Genomic DNA, 20,390 nt, shown 5'->3' on the forward strand with positions numbered 1-20,390 from the left:
AGTCCTCTGCTTAGTAGTGCAAAGCACTGTCCTTGTTAATTTCTGGGCAGCCATATTAAAATGTTCCTCCAGTCAGTTAACAATGTAACATACCCACTGAGGTAACTCCTGTTTAGAGTTGGGAGGGCTCAGAGCACAGCTCTATCGAGAGTACACCCAAATTGTTCAACTCTAGTTGGTGATAGCATTAACAACTTCTTAAGACTATTGTTTTACTACATAAGACATATCTGATCATCACCTAGTCCTCATTAAATCCTAATGGTAGAAATATTTAACCGCACATGACAAAACACACACACACATTTAACTGTGTTATTATCTGATTAAAAAAACAATCAGCCAGCATTTTGTAGCCCTCTGCCAAAAATCTGGTGTACCCAAGCATTCAGTACCATGTGGAATCCATTTTGGCAATAATCGCCAGTCAGTCAGTAAACTTTATTCGGCCATCAGGCCATAAAAGTACACACACGAAAAAAAGGCATTTCATTCAATATAGTAGCAAATACTAAAAGCACAGCATAAAATAGTGGATCTCTATACAATATACCATAAAATACAATAAAGAAAATACACTTCATGATTAAGACATACTATACTATTATGCATCATCAAACCTTGTTTAAAACCCGTCTAAAACACAGAGGGGATTCTATACGAAGATCAGAACACCTAAAAATACCAATTTAAATGAAAGGGGCGGGATTATTCGGAAGGGTACTTGTTTCTTACTATCAGGGCAAGATTGACGCAATTTCCCACAGCCAAACATATCTCCATATTCTCCAGTTTTTGCAAACATGCGAAAGCCTCCCTGTGAGTATTGGCGTTAAAGAAACGGAAGATAAGGGACAAAAAGTGTTAACTGACATAGGTGTTCAAGGTACAAAACACAATAAAGTACGTTGTGCAATATTATTGCATGGGCATCTCAGCAATAATGATCCCCAGGGCAAATTCTTAGGGAAGGCAACTAGAAATGCAATAAGTTAAAACACAGTCTAGTTAAAAAAAAAACTCCTGTTTCCCTTATGAAACCATGGGAGGTAGACTCACACCCAAATATCAGATTGGTCAAATTTTTATTTAAATTAGCTGAGAGTTTATCAAATTCCACTTGGTGGAGTCTACTTTGTCTGCTCCAGAAATCCTCCTTCACATTGAGTATGGTCTTTGGGTCAATAGGATTGTTAAACAGATCCGGGAGTCCCAAATCTCTGAATTCCTTCTTAATATATCTTAGCCAGGGGATGTTTTGCGAATGATCAAGAGAAAGACAGTTCTACAAAATATTTCTTTACAATTGCGCTTCAGGATTTTCCCAGACCCTAAGCCACAGTAAGAGTGGTTCCAGTTTAATTTTAGCACCCAAGGGGCTAGCCCTAATTCTGATAAACACATAAAGGCAGGGGTATATTGTGGTACCACCAATACTCTACGCAGAAATCTGTTTGGCAACAATAGCCATTTCAGTAAGAATATATCAGTCTTTCTTTTTGCCTACTCCTCCTTCCAAAACTGATTATGTTCAATAATGGGTGTATGACAGTGGCACACATGGCTAAACCACCCGTGGCTCTGCTACGCGACCCCAACAACGAATGTGTCTGAGCAATGCATTCCTTTACCACAAATACCTTTACCCTGCAATTTCGTGGTAAAGGCATGACTGGTAAAGTGATGTGTGGTAAAGATCACACCCCACCCAACCCCCCGCCCTGAGTTCTAAACACTACCCGACCCGAGCCCTAAACACTACCCCGATCCCCCGAGCGCTAAACACTACCTGACACCCCCCTGAGCCCTAAACACTACCCGACACCCCTGAGCCCTAAACACTACCATGACCCTCCCTGTGCTCTAAACACTACCCGATCCCCACTGAGCTCTGGACACAACCCCAACTCTCCCTTGAACCTTAAACACTACCCCGAGCCCTAAACACTACCCCAACCCCCATGAGCCCTAAACACTATGCCAATCCTCAGCCCTAAACACTACTCCAACTCCCAGCCCTAAACACTACCCCACCGACCCCTAAACAATACCACGATACCCCCCTGAGCCCTGAACACTACCCGACCCCCGATGCCTTAAACACTACCCAGAGCCCTAAACACTACCCTGACCCCTCCAAGCCCTAAAAACTGCCCCTTAGCCCCCAAAACCCGGCCCTAGCCCCACTTACCTCACTGCTTCCTTTCCAAATCCTTCCAGCTCCTCTGCCCGCCCATCCCAGCATCTAGACCACATACAGCCTTAACTATGCATATGCATGGTTAAGGCAAATGCCTGGTTAAGGCGTACGTGGTTGAGCTTGAGGGGAAATGGCACGTGTGGCTCTGCCCGCTTTGTTAAGGCCGTTTCCCTTCAGTAATATTTGAGGGCATTAGTTTTTGCACAATTCTTGCTAGATCCCATTACTGAAGCTCAGTGGGACTGACTTTGGCCAGGCCATTCTGAAATCCAGATTCTTTTCATTTTCAGCCATTCAGTTGTGGATTTTCTTCTTGTTTGGATCATTGTCCTGTTACATGATATTGTTTTTGCCACAATTTAGCTACTGGACAGATGGTCTCACATTTACCGCATATATTTTGCACACCTAAGCCATGCAACAATGGTCTTTTTGGAGAGAAATTGTTTCCTTCTGGCTTCCTTTCTATGAAAGCTGTACTTGTTCAGTGTTTTCCTAATGGTAGACTCAAGAATGTTTACTGTATTGATTGAGTCTTATAGATACTTGGATGTAAATTTGGAATTATTTGTAATCTCTAGTTTTATTTTACGGTCTGATCTTGAATTGAGTTTGCCAAGACACCTCCTCCTGGCATAAATTCACAACCCTCCTGGCTTTTCCTATTTGAAGATTCTTTCGTATTGTGGAATTATGGACTTCATATTGTTTGGAAACAGCTTTGTAACCTTCCCCAGGCCAATGAGCAGCAGTGATTCTTTCTCTGAGACAGCCACAGACATCTTTTGACCTGTGCATGAAATGTTACCACAAACCTGAACACTCCACACCAAACTGACAAAGATTCTAATTATTTATATAGGAGGGGGCACTTTGTGATGATCCAGTAATCATGTGCACTTGTTTAGCAGCATCTTATTCTACTTTCCTTCTTAACCAATATGGAATGTAAAGATGTATTTATTTTTTAAACAAGACCTCTGAATAATGACTGATGTTTGTATAAAATAATAACAAGAGATTTGTGTTATTTGTCACGTAAGGTTAGATTTGTCTACTATTACGATTTGGTGAAAGCTGTATGAAGGTCAGCTGTAATGTAATACTGTAGCATTTAAGGAGTGTCTGTTTTCTTTTTCACACTATTGCATAGTACTAAGGTTGGATCTCTGGACAGGAAGATGCTAGGGATGCCTGGTTTCCATTGTGAATCCTATCTTAAGTGTTTATATTATTCTCATGTCTGTCAAAGTCCTTTACTTTTTAAGGTGAAGAAGATACTGGAGATTGAACTTATCGACTGTTACTGTTTTGTAAACTATTTTGTGAGTGTCAAACCTCATCCCACCTCCTTGAATAAGCTTTGGCTGATCAACCTTTCTACTTTATGAGAATCATATGCTAAAGGGGAGTACTTGGTCAACCGCAATATGAGAAATTGGTTTGATGGTTGGGTGGGGTGTTAAACCCGCTCAAGCAACAGCCACCCTCCCTGTCAGGGTGAACCACAAAAGTTATTAAATTAACCTTTGCTTAGCCCTATGGTAGCTTGGCACAAAAGCAGTCAGGCTTAACTTAAAGGCAATGTTTAAAGTATTTGTGCTGCACACAGTAATAAAATGAAAACACAACACAAGAAAAATCCCACAACAATTCCGGAAAATTGAGTCAATGTTAATAACTTATTTGACACCAAAATGACTAAAATCCAATCAGTAGAACATGAGTTCAACATTTTTGAAGCTTAAGGTAAAAACTAGCACCTAAAAAAATCAAAGGTACCAACTGCCAACATTTAGTCGCAAGAGCTCGGGTCAAAGTAAAAAAAATATGGCCGACCACGATGGAGCACGTGTCAGGTACAAAGAGTGGATTGGTCGGCCCTTAACTTTGGATTTAGAAGAATTTTCAAGAAAATGTTCTGAGAAAGTAGAAGTTTACTGGGGCAAGGCTGCAGGTGGTGTCCGAGGAGTAGCCATCATCGTTTGGGAGCCACTGAACAGGATTTGCTGCTGCAGAGAAGAACGTAGTGGGAGTTGGCAGGAAGTCAGGCTGACCGGTGATGTATCTTAGGCAGATAGATGAGCAGGAAAGTGACAACTTGCAAAAAGTGGTGTCTTAAAAATGGTAATTTAAATTCCGACTCTACCATTAAAGAGGATTTTAATTTACAATTTCTCAGACACCAAACATGAAATCTTTACCTGTTCCTAATCAAAAGTTAGCACTTATTAAGTGTAATAATGCAACCCGATGTTATTCAACAGGAGACGTAGGCCTCACAGTACTGAAAAATGAATTTGTGAGCTTTTGTCTACCAGGACATGTAAAACTTAAAAGTATGTATCCAACCTTATAATTACAATGCACCCTGCCTGATGGACTACCTTGGGCCTACCTTAGTTAGGGCTGACATATATGTAATAAATGGGAAGGCTAACGCTTGGCGAGGGGTTTATTTTGCCAAGTCGAATTGGCAGTTTAAAACTGCATGCAGGCTGCATTGGAAGTCCTGGGACATGTTTTAACGGGCTACTTAAGTGGTTGGCACTATAAGTGCTGCAGGCCCACTAGAAGCATTTAGTTTACTGGCCCTGGGTACATGGTATACTACTTTACTAGAGACTTATAAGTAAATTAAATATTCCTATCAGGTGTAAGCCAATTTTACTATGTTTTAGGGAGTGAGCATAAGCACGTTAGCACTGGTTAGCAGTGGTAAAGTGCACAGAGTCCTAAAGCCAGCAAAAACGAATTCTGAAAAATAGGAGGGTGAAGGTAAAACGTTTTGGGGAAGACCACTCTAAGGCTAACAGGTTTGAAATGGGCTATATGAAATATGTTAGTATTTGGGACCAGGACACTAGTAGCACACGACCTCAATAGTCGCAATTGAGCATAGTAACCCCCGACTGCCATGGGATTCTAAGAAAATAACTCATTGTTGGAATCATAGAAGCCAGGGCTTATAGAAAGATTCTCTCCACCTAAGATTGAGCCTAAGGTAGATCTTTTTGCAGTCCTACTCTCCCTGTCAATTTGTCACATTTGCTGCTTGTTTGGCCAATGTGCCTGATAAGACTGAGATGGGTTGAGATGGCATCCCAGCAGAGTTGCTGGACCCCCTTTTCATATTTGACGTTTTAAGCCATGGGCAAAGTGGGCTCTGACCCAGGGCCCCCACCTTTCAGGGGCCCCCTGATAGAGCCAGCTCTGTTCTCCAGAGAGTCTTGCCCTGATGACCTTGAATAATTCTTTAACAGATTGTTGCAAATAGCATTTTCCTTTCATTTTTCAGGTCAGAAAAACTTTATTTTGCCAACCAAATGTAGGCATAAAAAGTATACCACAATTAAAAGAAACATTTCACAGTATTACAGCAAAGTTAAAATGTAAGAAATGTTAAAAATAATTACATTTAAAAATACAAGTTCATAGTTATTTACATAATAATAAAATCCTTTCATTTTTGGGAATACAATTTTAGTTGATTGTACGTCTCTTTTTTAGTGCAGATAATAAAAAGGATGCCAGAGAGAAACAGATAAAAGGGTCAGGTAATAACTGCAAATAATAGAGGGCTACACAACACTGTTTAAATTTCATTTTACGCATAATAGGGATGATAAATCGTTTTCTTTCATCACAATAAAATTTACAAAAGAACAAGAAGTGTATATCATCCTGTACGGATCGCTCATCACAGGCACAGAATGGAAGGTCAGAAGCAGCATAGACATTATGGACAAAACCCAACATAAGTGGAATATAATTTAAACAAAAGTTCACCAGAGTGTACCTGTGTTGCAGATTAGTGACAAAAGATAAATATGTTATGTTTGAATCCATTTGATTTATACTAGGGGAGGCCAAGTATGTTTTAACTGTCGAAAAATTTATATTTTTAGTCTCCCTTCTTATCTGTCGATTAGATAATAATTGCACCTTTAACCCCTTCAGCGCTGGGCGAATTCCGCCGCGGTGCTGAAGGGTTCGAGCGCGGGCGGGCTCATGACGGAACGGTTCCGTCATGAGCACAGCTCAACCGTGGCTCATGACGGAACCGTTCCGTCATGAGCATGGAAGGGGTTAAGTCAATTTTAGATATGGAACAACAAATAGTAGGATCCAAAAAAAGGTGGTGTAGCCCAGCTGCCTTCAATGTCGATTCAACATAAGTTAGCCAAGCAATGATACCTACCCCATCTCATTTCAAAACATCCTTTATAATGTCTCTTGTCAGATCAAGGGTCTCCTTTCGCCATATTGAGTGCCCCATTAGGATTGGGGCCATTGCAATGTTGTCGGTTATATAGGGGGCCCTCAATTCCATGTGGCACGTATAATTGGCACATGACTTTGGTAGCGAAAGGACCCTTTTAAAAAAATGATCTTTAATAGATTGCAATTTTGTACAATCTCTCATTCCCCAAACAGCTGCCCCATAAGTGGCAGCAGATATATTCTTAGCTTGATACACAGATTTTATTAAGTCTATTGGTTTTAAACCAGTTTTTTTAATGAACTTGGTTAGGGTCCCAATGTTCTTTTTCCATCTGAGTTCCTCTGTAAACAATCATCTTTTGCCAGTTAGATTGGGACTCAAACATAACCCCTAGATAGTTAAAAGAATCGACAACCCCTAATTTCCCCCCTTCTGTAGTCATTTGTGGGTAATTAAGTTGTTTTGTGCCTGCTACTAAAATAAAAGACTTTGAATAATTAACTTTCATACATAAATTGCTCATAAACTGTCTATATTCCAGGACTAGACGACGAAGGGTGTTACTAGTGCGAGCTAAAAGCACTGCGTCGTCCGCGTACAGTAGAATTGGCACCTGTTCTGAGTTAATATAAGGGACATCCGGAGTAGAACCCAGCAGTGAAGATTCTACTCCATTGGTGTAGGGTGCGAATAGAAAGGAGGCAAGAACGCACCCCTGCCTCACACATCTTTCAATTTTAAAAGACCTCGTGTACTCACCATCCCTCCCATAGTGAGCACAGGCTGAAGCACCTGAATACAGGTTGCGAATAATGTTAATAATGTTCAGGTCAATACCCATTGCCTCCATGATCTGCCACAGCCTAGGCTGTGCTACACAATCAAAGGCTGCAGACAGATCCATGAAGGCTAAATGGAGATGACCTTTTTTGCAGCCGTGTATTTCGCTATAATTAGGCTCAGGTTCAGACACTGATCCACAGTGCCTTTCCCTTTTCTAAAGCCAAACTGACATGGGATGATGATATTCATTTCTAGTGCCAAGTCTTCTAACCTGTTTAAAATCAGTCGACCCATCAATTTTGCAGTAGAATCTATTAAAGAGATAGGTCTATAGTTTTTCGGAATCTACCTATCCCCTTTTTTATATATGGGGACGATTACAGTTGCTTTCCAAGATAACGGTGCACCTATTTGGGCAATTTTGTAAAAAACGTTTGTTAAAAGTGGGGCCCATAGTTCATGGTTATCTAAGAACAAATCAATAGGGACTTCTTCCGGTCCTGGGGACTTTGCTCGTTTGCATTGGTTTAAAGCAAGCTTTGTTTCAGCAAGTGTAAAATTAGCAAAAGCCTCATCACTCTCTAAGATTCGGGGAGAGGACTGGGAGAATGTCATATCGTCCGCTCCGAAAAGGCCTTCAAAGTGAATCACCCATTCCTCCTGGTCACCGTTGGTGTCTGTGCTCATAGCCTGCTCATCTTTTAGAAACGGAGCATTAATCAGAGACCAGAATGCTTGCAAGCTTTTTAATATGGCAGCCTTCTGCAAGTTTTCCCACCATTCTTCCTTTAAGGACATTAGTCTAGTGGTCCTTGCATTTTTATGGGATTGGCGCAAACGTTTAACCAATAGTGGATTGCGAGGTTTGGATTTCAAAGCTATGTGCAGATTTTTTATTGATTTATTACAGTTATCATCAAACCAACTATATTTTTTACGCCGGCCATTTCGGATACCATGGGTTACATTGTTTTTAACATCAGTTAAGATTTACTCGAAGTCTGAAAGCATGCTATCATGTAAATCCGAATCTAAGCAAAGCATTATCTCCCCATATTGTTTGGACACTAAATTGGCCAAAAATTTCCCAGTGTCCACTTTTTCCCACTTTAGAACAATGCCATTTTCTCTTGCAATTACAGAGTTTATAGGGAGTTTAAAAGCACAATCATTTTTCTTTGCGGTTTGAATAAAAAAAGTTACTGCAGCATGATCACTAAATGAGTAAAACGCAGTCTTAAAATGAGAAAAAAGGCCTATTATTGAGTTGGAGACCAAAACATAATCAAGAGTAGAAGAGGCAAAATGGTTTAGAAAAGTAAATTCTAACTGACCAGTTAACTCATCGAAAACATTAAAAAATACAAGATTATATATCGTTACTAATCTGTTTAAGGTATTGCCATACTCCGTATGACAAAAATGGGGGACACACTCCCCATCATCATCCTGTATTCCACAAGCTGACGCATTAGACTTATCACATGGGTGAATATTGAAATCCCCAAGCCAAATTATATTGCAGGGGTTTGGTGAATTTATCTTGTAAATCAATAACATCTCTTTCCAGAGGGGCCAACACCACTGCTTGGTTACTTCCAAAATTATTGTTATAAAAGTTGATAAGAAGCCAGCAATCATCCATACAATATTCAATTAAAATGATATGGTATTAAGGTGACCTATTAAAAAATGATTTCACTTTGAAAGGAAAAGCATTAGAGAGCAATGTCAGCAAACCACCCTTAGCCCGACCAGCAGATGACGGTACAGCTTGAGTATGGAAAGAGTGGTACCCACTCAAATATATAGGATCTATTTCCCAAGTCTCTTGAAGGCACACTATATCACTGGATGTCAACAAAGACAGCCATTCATTGTTAGACCTTTTTTGGTTGTAACCAGCAATGTTTCAAGACATAGCCGCTACAGAACCAAAAAGATTCCCTCGGGCGAGCGAACTCCGGGGCGAATTTAGGCTGACCTGGCATCTAGATAATGTCACTGCGGGAATAATAGAGACAACAGTTTGTAAGAGAGACCCCTTTTGCAGATCTAAATCATTATCTCCACTAGTTGACATGGTCTGAAAGTCCAGTCAATCGCAAGCAGACAAACCTTCTAGAGCAGCGAATCGATTTCTTAAGGCAAGTGGTGGGACTAAAGGGGCAAGGGGTTGGTTAAGTTAATGGCCTCCAAATAGCTTGTGATCTGGAATTAAACGGCTGTGGTGTAGAGTAGGGTTTATAAAAGAAACCCAAAGGTAGGACAAAGATTTCAGAGTCAAATGACGACCTATTTAGTAAGACAGATAATAATTCACCCACTATATGATGGCTATCAAAGTTCACTACGATGCATTCACCTTTGATAGTTTTGGGAGCTCTTCCTACCCAAGATACCCTCCTAGCCATAATAAAAGGATGGTGGGCATTAGAGTTTTCGCCTAGACAATTAGATAGCCAGTGCAGAGATTTATTTATTAGCTGCTCGTATTTTCTAATGTATTTGATTTAAGTTCTGGAACATTAACTAGAACTAGAACATATGGACAAGCAGCTGGAGGGAGATCTAATGTTAACTTGGGCTTCCCAATTTCATCTGGATGATGAAAAGCTCCCCTTTCCAAGTACGATGGTTGTGGCCTATCCTCCAAACAATTTGGGGGTGTAGATGTGATAGTATGTGGGTGAGTAGCAATAGAGCTAATGGATTTTTGCTGTTCACCCTGTAACCTTGAACAACCAATGTACTCAGAGTTATCTTGTGCCTGTGTCTTCGTCTGTGTCCTACCATGAGATTTATATACGTTAGCTCTCATATTTTTTACAGAATCGCGGACCGGGCCAGGGAAAACAGTGGAGGCAGTAGAAAGCCCCATAGGTTGTTGTTGAGCGTGACTTTCCATACTATCAGTGGTTACATTTGGCCTATCAGACGTCGGAGGAGGGACCATATCTCGTTGGGACTTAGGTCTAATTACGTCGGTTAGCACAGTGGTATTAGAGAAAGATGAGAGGCCTCAAGAGAAGATAACGTTTCCTCTATTTGTGACAATTTATACAATATAGGGTTTAATAAAATAGTCATCATTGTCTCTAGTCTTTTCATTAGGTCAAGATCACAGGGATGATCAGTCCCCAAATCTGCGTGACAGGTGATTTCATTTTGTCTGGTAGATCTAGTAGATCTTAATTGTAATGAAAGTCCACTGTCCATTTTCTTACACCCAGCGTCTTTCTCCTTGCAAATCCATTTTAATGTTCTTTGTTTTATAGGGCCACCTCCCTTTCTTTTTTGAGATTTTTTATCTGGGTAACTGTTTTCCACTTGACTGATCGTTAATTGCTCCTGAGTTATATTGCAGTCCTCATTTATGGTGTTGGTAAGTGGAGATGGATTCATTGGTGGAGTTGTAACAGAACTCGGTTTGTCTACTATTTGGCCAGAATTCAATTGGTCAGCAGCTAGAGTCCCTTGTCCTAAAGAGGAACGTTTTTGCATAATTAGAGTATCCAAAGAGAGCCTTCACTCAGTTAGTTCAATTTTATGAGCCAGGACAGATTCGGCCCTAGTTAAAAAGGCATCCAGGGTCCCAACGTGTCCATGCCCTTGTTTTTCCTTAGGATTATTTCTTTTACTCATTTGCCCTCAATAGTGCTAATCATTCAGCGTGCGACTTCCCCAACAGCACAATGGATAATATTATGCAATTTATACGGCCAATCGAGGTCCAATGTCTCCCTACCTTTTCCTTCGATAAGTAGGAACACAGTTCTTATTGCAGCAACGATCCTCTGCAACAAACCAAGAGGATAGGCCCAGCCCAGCCTCTTCTGGCCCCTGATGGGGACGGATGGGCCCGCCCTTGGCCCGGGCTTTGCCCGGGCACACCCGCGCTGCGAGAGCCCACGGCCGCCCACGGCCGCCCACGGCCGCATAAGTGCGACGGCTGACGTGCACAGTACGCGCTCCTAGTGCGAGGGCTGCTGAGCATAGTAGTCCGGTTCCCCTTCACAGGTGAGTTGCGCTTAGCACCGAAGGGCTCCTGCTCGTGCCCAGTAAGGTGCTGTAGTGCGCTGTGCAAACTGCTGGAAGCTTGAAATATATCAAGTTTCACCCCTTTCCAGGGAAAGGACTTGCAATGTGCAAAGCTGCTGTGCAAACCTGCTAGAGGCTCCTCATTTATTTTTATTCTGGATAATGTATGAGTGTCTATTACAGGCATGTTGAAGATAAATGTTGTTTTTTTGTTTCACGCAACATCCATAAAAACAGTTTCTTTTAGAGCCAAACAGGATCTCAGATATGAGAAATGGGAGGCTGTCACAGAGATTATTTGCAGTAATATTAGTATGCTTCTACTATCTTACAATATTGAAAACATACATCACAATCCCTGAATATTAGACATAAACACATTTAGAATTTGAACCAGTGTGTCTGTGCACTGTTTGTGATGTGGCCAAAGAGGACACCAGAGAGAGCTGATCACAAATTCAAATCTGATCCGCATGGAGGCCCCCACAATATGTTTGGCCCACAGCCCCAGAAAACCTTAAGATGTCCCTGACCCTGCAGAGTACTTTTTGCCTTCCTGATAACTCTTGTATTGATTCGCTTATGAGGAGTTTTGTACATGTAATTATATGCCGCACAATTGAAAAGACGCAATAAACTTTTAGAAAATTAAATAACTTGATAGGCTAGAATGTGTTATTTTGGTCATGTACGTCTTGTAGTGACATTTACCACCTCTTTCAGGCACTATCCCCGTTGCGAAGTCGTGAACTTTGGAACTTGGATTGCATTCTCGTTTCCAATGGCCTTATTAATCCTCTTACTTTCCTGGTTATGGATAACATGGCTTTTCCTCGGCTTTAGGTATGTATGAACATTTTTCATATTTCTTTCAACCATACGCATATGTTTGTGCAATTTGAGTTCTGATTGAAAATCGTAAATTACAAGATACATCAAAATAATATTGATAATTACCTTTAGTTGGCATTTGTGTATTGAGGAAGACGTGCTTTCGAAAGGGTGTTAGGTCTATTTTGTGCACTCGTGATCCGCGTGTTAGTTCAGGCAAAGAATTTCCCGCTTGGAGTTGTGCTGTAGGTATATTTATAAATAATGAATGAGGTTAAATGGAAGATTGTTTTGGAAAATAGCAATGCTAACTGAAATGAAATACAGACAATTAGGGAATTATAGTCACTATCAGTACAGGCTTTCTACCCAATAACGTTATAAAAATGTTTTTTGTACGTACTTGCATAGAGTCATATTTTCCTACTCTCTGTTGCTAAATCGTTGAGATACCGATGAGTTTTCGTCCTAAGTGGTTGTTAACTCGAGGCAGTTCACACATTTCCTTTAGCTGCTTGACGGCAAAATTGAGCAAAACTGCTTTTTGCTCAGTGCTTCAATAAGAGTGTTTGTGAATCTTTGGTGGAAAACCATATTTATTTTTCTTGTAAAATACTATGTTTATCATTTGGGAACTAATGCTAATGTGTGTCACGATGTTTCAAGATGTTCTACTTCATTTCAGCTTTAAAGAAATATGTTGTTGCAAAAAAGAGCATTTGCAGAAAGATGAAAATTCCAGGAACATTTTGAAACAAGAATACGAAAAACTAGGGCCATTCAGGTAAAGTGCATCTTTCTTCTTTTAGCAAAAAACTTCAAATGGTGGTACTTTTATATGTTTCGTAATGTGACATGTTAAAACGAAAGGTTTTCAGTGAAATTGCCTGAATAATCCCAATAAGATGTTATTCTACTATATGCATTAAAAGTATGTGTTAGCACATGGAAAAGGGATACTTGTCACTAAACACCTGTTATTCAGCGTCAAGATGCCAGAATGAGTGAAGGTGGGCATTTACAAAATACATGTTATGTTATAGTATATGTTCCAATATATGTAACATTCCACTGTAGAAGGGATTCTTGCCAGGTGTGTCACTGTTGGTGTTTCGTTATAGGATATTTGTAACACCATTGAACGGGGGGAGCAAGTAGCAAGAGAACAAAACCGAAATATGTTGTGTTTAATGTCTTATCTCGCAATCAGATTTGGAGCTCCCAGACTAGGGTGTCATAATTAGTGGGCTTCCGGTCAGAAAATGGGGTTAAACTAGGGTTTTTGCTGTTAGAAAATTAAAAATTCCTTTGATAAGTCTAGTTGAGTCATGGTCCTCATTAGGAAGATGTTCCTCGAGTATAAAGAAAACAAGAGATGAGCCAGGCGCAATCCTGTCTTACTTCGGCATCAAAGATAAAATGTTCAGATCATTCTTCATTGACACCATTTGTCACTGTAACATATTGGTTTTAAAAAGAAAATTATTTTTATTAACAAAAACTCGAGAAACCACATCATACAGCGACAATATCAAGGGTACAACAAATTCCAGACACATAGAATCATAGTCAATACGGTCTACTGTGACACATTGTTGAGCAAACATTCACAAGGTCATCTTCAATAAACATAACATTTATAATGCTCTAAAGCTTATTACTATTTACACAATCAAAAGCCATGGATAGATCCATTAACCTTAAATGAATAGTGCCTTTGTAACATTTTCTATGCTTCTCTCTTAATAATCACAGGTGCAAGCATTGATCTGCTGTGCCCACACTTTTTGTAATCCACTATTGATTACCAACCAAACGAATATGAATATCATATTCTGCATTCTAGCCCTTGAGACGCTTCACAGTATTTTTTATTATAGAGTCAAAGAGGAATATCTGGCGGTAAAAGGTTGGGTATGCCAGGACCTCTCTATAACGTTTGGAGCAATTATGAAAATATAGCAAGATGAAGAAGTGACAGTTAATTTAATATAGCATTGAATATTGTTATCCATAGGGAACACCAGAGTTCCATGTTATATAAATCTACAGGAATTCCACTATGGTGACTGTGTTTTTGGGACTTAGCTAGCTACTGTAGATTGAGTGATTTTTCTACTAATGAGAATTCCAAATTCAACTCTCCATGTTCTATCCAATCAGTCTGACCTGGTTGACTTCCTAAAGAGGTATTGAGCACTTTTTGAAATATGGTGACCCAAACACTTGCTGGAAGATGAGCACATAGGGAGGGAATGTTTTAAATGATTACCCTTTATAACTTTAAGAATTATATACTACACTTTTACTGTACCTTCTTGCCCAATAACAGCTTCAGGTTATTTCCCTCCCTCATAGTTTCTGTTTAAAATATGCTGTGGATGGTCATTTTGTAATGTTAATATTTTTACAGCATCCTCCTTACTTTATTACACGATATGTCAAACCACTTTGTAAAACCACATTGGCATTGCATCTTCTTGGGAGCATTTTATATTTTAGCCACAGAATTGTTGATAGCTTCAAAAGAGGCTAAATATGTTATATATTGTGCTTCTGCTAAGCAGCAATTGAAGTTCTTAGTTGTAGCCTTTATTCTTTGCACGCACAGCGTCTGGGTCCATATTTTCACGTTTTAAGTTTCTCTGATTACCATACTTTTTCTTCAGAGGTCTCAGATGTACATTGGAATGTTGCCTAATTGTGAACCTCAGAGAAAGAGATAATGTATTATAGCCACTGTATAGCTATCTTAATACTTCAGACTCATTGTAACTGTCAAAAGGAGCTAAAGCATGCTTCTCCAATAAGTAGTTTGTGAGCTATAGGAAGCACCCAGTTACCTGTAACTAGCTCTCTTGTGCGTGGTTGCATTAATACTTGTATACTATCATTGAAAATGCTGTTTTCGAGATGTAAATTCGTGCATTTACAGAACTCATAAGCTGATGTTTGGAAAACAATTATGTTGAATTTCCAAAATATATTTAAAGTTGATGTTTTAGTGGTAAATCATACAGTTTTGGAGAAACTTATAACTGAGGGATTTCTGCTATAGCTGCCATGGTTTAGCCATGTAGAGGCATTTCAAATTGATGAAGCCTTTTGGATATTACTGCTGGCAGCCCTACCTAATGCACCGAGGTGATTACTGCTGGTAATCTTACATGGGGTGGCCACTAATCTTGTCTGATGTGCTCACTATTACAACACTAATAAAATTAGTAGCTTGAGATGATTTTCATTTCTCTTATGTAGCTCTTCTCACAGAAAGGTTGGGGACCTCGGAGATAGAGAGACTTTTGAAGCTCTAATTCGGTTTTGCTATACCTATCCATATGAAAGACCCAGAGAGTGCGGTACCACATTTCCTTACAATACAGGAAGACTTTGGATGGCAGTCAGGGCTAAAGACCAACTGGATTAAATCATGCTATTTTCCCATGGGGGCCATGGTCTATCGATCAGAGCGACCCCTATCTGATTTGGAATTAATATGGCAGTTGAAATCCCTATATGGGTATAAATGTAATGTTTTCACTGGAAACCAACACAGAACTAAACATTAGTAGAGACCTTTAGGGGATAAACTGATCTCTTGCCTTTCGGATATAACATCCACTCTCCTTAATGGGTCTTATTGCACTTGTAAAAATGATCCTACACTCCAGAGGTGTCTAGGCATTCCAAGGGTTATGTGCTTGCTACTCAGATCAATATTCCAGAGATTCACTAATATGCTGACCACTGATGTATGTTGGAGCTCGTCTCCCAGGAAAAAGTTAATTATACTCAAACTCCCATACAAGAAGCGCAGCTTAACCTTTTTAGATTTTGGGTGCTACTACTTACCATCCAAGTTACAACATTTACCTGTGTGACTGGAGAATATGTCTAATCAAGAGCGGTCACTATTGTATGCTATCCTGAAACTGAATTGAAACATTCATATTTGGCACTAAGACTGATGGACCGAGGATCACCGAAGTTGATGTCGCTAATGTCATTAAGATAGGGCCAAGCAGTTAGGAGAATCTGGAAAGGGTCCCTTTCATGACAGGAATCGAAATGTGGGATTTCCTTAGGTTGATAAGCTGAAATGTGAGACAGAGAGTGCTGGTTGGATAGAGAGAGGATGTTGAGTTTTGAGAGACCTGTACGAGGTAGACCCTTTATTAATATTTGAAGAAATTGACAGTAGTGGCCGATACATACTGACAGTGGTGGGGTGGGTGGAGGGAGCATGGGGTGGGGCTCGGTGGGGTCTCAGAGGGGGTAGGAAAAATAAAATAAAACTTTCTTCATGCTGCTTCTGCCGCCTCAGAGTTCCTCTGCTTCCTGGTGCCCACATACATTGGGAAAGCTGCAGACTTCCCATCGAATGCCCGCGCTGCTCTCATCTCAGGGAGTCTGTGCTGTTTCTCCAACCTGGCTGTGCAAACTGCCAGATTGGAGAAGCCTAACTGGGCATGTTTGTTTGGCCGTCCCAAAACAGTGGGGCAAACAGACATGCACAGTTAGAAGTGCACATCGCTCCGCCCCCTCCTATTGCCCAGCCCCCCCACCCATCCCCACACACGCTGGCTCAGCTAGCAGCCAAAAAATAAAACTATATTGTTTTATTTTTCAGTTGCTAGCTGAGGCAGTGGGGTGATGCCCCTCCCCCATCGCAGAGGAGCCCCCCTGGAAATTGGATGCAAATTCACAATTGGGGCTGGACAATTTCTGACATTTACAAGAGTGGCAAGGCCGCAGATCTCACCCAGAGAGGCTTCCCAGAACCCGAATCAATCACAATGACACAAATCTTATGTAGCGAGGGAGACCCATTTCTAATACCTACATGGTGCTCATTCTGGTCTGATCACTAGCCCCATAGTGATTAGAGCGAAACAGGAAAAATATAATAAAATTCCACACACAGACACAGAATGTAATAGAATTTTGTTTATCATAAAACAGTGAGTCGCAATGCAAGATTTCACCTTTCCCAATTTAAAATTCTACTTCATGCCTATCTTATCTACAGTTACTAAATAAAATATACCACAGCAGATCACAAGAATGCCCGAGGTGCTGTCAGGATTGTGCCAACGTTCTTGATATGATATGAACATGCTCTTTGATTGGGGGATATTGCATATTGTATCTGCGCCCTAGACCAAAAAATAGAAAAATAACTATAGATTTATAGCCCTGGCACTATTACTAGCTAGAAGGACAATAATAATCCATTGGTTGCAAGCATCGGGCTTCTCCCTGAATGCGTAGAGAAAAGATGCAAATGAATACTTGGTGGTTGAGAAGGCTCGAATGCCTATGGTGAGAAAGGATTTGACACTCTGACAACATCCAGGATTGGCGAGCAATGACAGATAAGATTAAGTGAGAAGGAAAAGGGGTCAATTTCGCCTCATCTCCCCTGATTGACACGGCAAAAGGAAAATAAGAGACCCATGCTAAATTAGAAATAAACTTGCTGGCCACCTCTGTATAGTCATGTTACCGGATAAATGTACCACAAACTCGATACTTAAATACACTATAGTGATACTCACTTTCATACAAATGCTAGGACATGTCTCTTTATAAAATTGCACACAATGTGCTGAAAGCAAGTGCTCCATTTACAAGTTAAATTGTCATTCACAGTTTGCTCCAGCCCACTACAGCATACAGTATGGATTGACGGGTGGGTCTACTTTTCCCATTGCTTCCCTTCACTTTGAGTAACCGCACAAAACTGTGGCAGATTGTTCACATCTATGTTCCTTTCTCTTCTCGGACAAAGGTGTGGTTCAATATATGCTTTTTGATAGTATATATTTTATATATTTACTTTAGATACCTGCTACATATTTTGTCTGATCATTGTGGGCCAATATCTTTAAAGTTGGTATAAAGATTTTAAGAGACATTGTAACATAGAAGCAGCCTTAGATTGGAGCGTGTTATGGAGATTTGTTCTTATCTCTTTCAAAGATAATACTACTTGGCAAATCTGAAAGGCTTATTAGTTTAAAAAAAAATCACAAGTAACACATGGACATCAACGAATTTTGTAAATATTTTTTGCAATCACATGAAGGCCTTCTTTAGGTGGAGGCATGTTTTTTTTTTTGGCTTTTTAATTTTGTGATATATTTTTTTTACGTTTTGTGGCACATGCTTGCAATACAAAACATAAAAAGTTGATGTCCCTAATGTCATTAAGATAGGGCCAAGCAGTTAGGAGAATCTGGAAATGGTCCCTTTCATGACAGGAATCGAAATGTGGGATTTCCTTAGTTTGATAAGCTGAAATGTGAGACAGAGTTGGAAAGAGAGAGGATGTTGAGTTTTGAGAGACCTGTACGAGGTATACCCTTAATTAATATTTGAAGAAATTGACAGTAGTGGCCGATACATACTGACAGTGGTGGGGTGGGTGGAGGGAGCATGGGGTGGGGCTCGGGGGGTCTCAGAGGGGGTAGGAAAAATAAAATATAACTTTCTTCATGCTGCTTCTGCCGCCTCGGAGTTCCTCTGCTTCCTGGTGCCCACATACATTGGGAAAGCTGCAGACTTCCCATCGAATGCCCGCGCTGCTCTCATTATGCATAAAAGCAGCACAGATATTGGCCTGAGCGGGCTGCTTTGACGCTTTGCTCAGGGAGTCTGTGCTGTTTCTCCAATCTGGCTGTGCAAACTGCCAGATTGGAGAAGCCTAACTGGGCTTGTTTGTTTAGCCGTCCCAAAACAGTGGGGCAAAGAGACATGCACAGTTAGAACTGCACATCGCTCCGCCCCCCCCTATTGCCCAGCCCCGCCCCACCCATCCCCACACACGCTGGCTCAGCTAGCAGCCAAAAAATAAAACTATATTGTTTTATTATTCAGTTGCTAGCTGAGGCAGTGGGGTGATGCCCCTCCCCCATTGCAGAGGAGCCCCCCTGGAAATTGGATGCAAATTCACAATTGGGACTGGACAATTTCTGGCATTTACAAGAGTGGCAAGGCCGCAGATCTCACCCAGAGAGGCTTCCCAGAACCCGAATCAATCACAATGACACAAATCTTATGTAGCGAGGGGGACCCATTTCTAATACCTACATGGTGCTCATTCTGGTCTGATCACTAGCCCCATAGTGATTAGAGCGAAACAGGAAAAATATAATGGGATTCCGCACACAGACACAGAATGTAATAGAATTTTGTTTATCATAAAACAGTGAGTCGCAATGCAAGATTTCACCTTTCCCAATTTAAAATTCTGCTTCATGCCTATCTTATCTACAGTTACTAAATAAAATATACCACAGCAGATCACAAGAATGCCCGAGGTGCTGTCAGGATTGTGCCAACGTTCTTGATATGATATGAACATGCTCTTTGATTGGGGGATATTGCATATTGTATCTGCACCCTAGACCAAAAAATAGAAAAACAACTATAGATTTATAGCCCTGGCACTATTACTAGCTATAAGGACAATAATAATCCATTGGTTGCAAGCATCGGGCTTCTCCCTGAATGCGTAGAGAAAAGATGCAAATGAATACTTGGTGGTTGAGAAGGCTCGAATGCCTATGGTGAGAAAGGATTTGACACTCTGACAACATCCAGGATTGGCGAGCAATGACAGATAAGATTAAGTGAGAAGGAAAAGGGGTCAATTTCGCCTCATCTCCCCTGATTGACACGGCAAAAGGAAAATAAGAGACCCATGCTAAATTTGAAATAAACTTGCTGGCAACCTCTGTATAGCCATGTTACCGGATAAATGTACCACAAACTCGATACTTTAATACACTATAGTGATACTCACTTTCATACAAATGCTAGGACATGTCTCTTTATAAAATTGCACACAATGTGCTGAAAGCAAGTGCTCCATTTACAAGTTAAATTGTCATTCACAGTTTGCTCCAGCCCACTACAGCATACAGTATGGATTGACGGGTGGGTCTCCTTTTCCCATTGCTTCCCTTCACTTTGAGTAACCGCACAAAACTGTGGCAGATTGTTCACATCTATGTTCCTTTCTCTTCTCGGACAAAGGTGTGGTTCAATATATGCTTTTTGATAGTATATATTTTATATATTTACTTTAGATACCTGCTACATATTTTGTCTGATCATTGTGGGCCAATATCTTTAAAGTTGGTATAAAGATTTTAAGAGACATTGTAACATAGAAGCAGCCTTAGATTGGAGCGTGTTATGGAGATTTGTTCTTATCTCTTTCAAAGATAATACTACTTGGCAAATCTGAAAGGCTTATTAGTTTAAAAAAAAATCACAAGTAACACATGGACATCAACGAATTTT

General features: G+C 40.4%; 1 protein-coding gene across 1 annotated transcript in view; it reads left to right on the plus strand.

Moving 5' to 3' along the window:
- LOC146857670 (solute carrier family 13 member 1-like) overlaps positions 1 to 20,390 on the plus strand; it is a 521,802-nt gene that overhangs the window by 330,882 nt on the left and 170,530 nt on the right. The window contains exons 9-10 of the mRNA XM_085648250.1: positions 11,973 to 12,092; positions 12,766 to 12,864. Of these exons, the coding sequence (XP_085504376.1) occupies positions 11,973 to 12,092; positions 12,766 to 12,864 (219 nt within the window). The remainder of the gene's footprint in view (positions 1 to 11,972; positions 12,093 to 12,765; positions 12,865 to 20,390) is intronic.

Source organism: Triturus cristatus, chromosome 3_2, assembly GCF_964204655.1.
Source record: "Triturus cristatus chromosome 3_2, aTriCri1.1, whole genome shotgun sequence".
Lineage (NCBI taxonomy): Eukaryota > Metazoa > Chordata > Amphibia > Caudata > Salamandridae > Triturus > Triturus cristatus.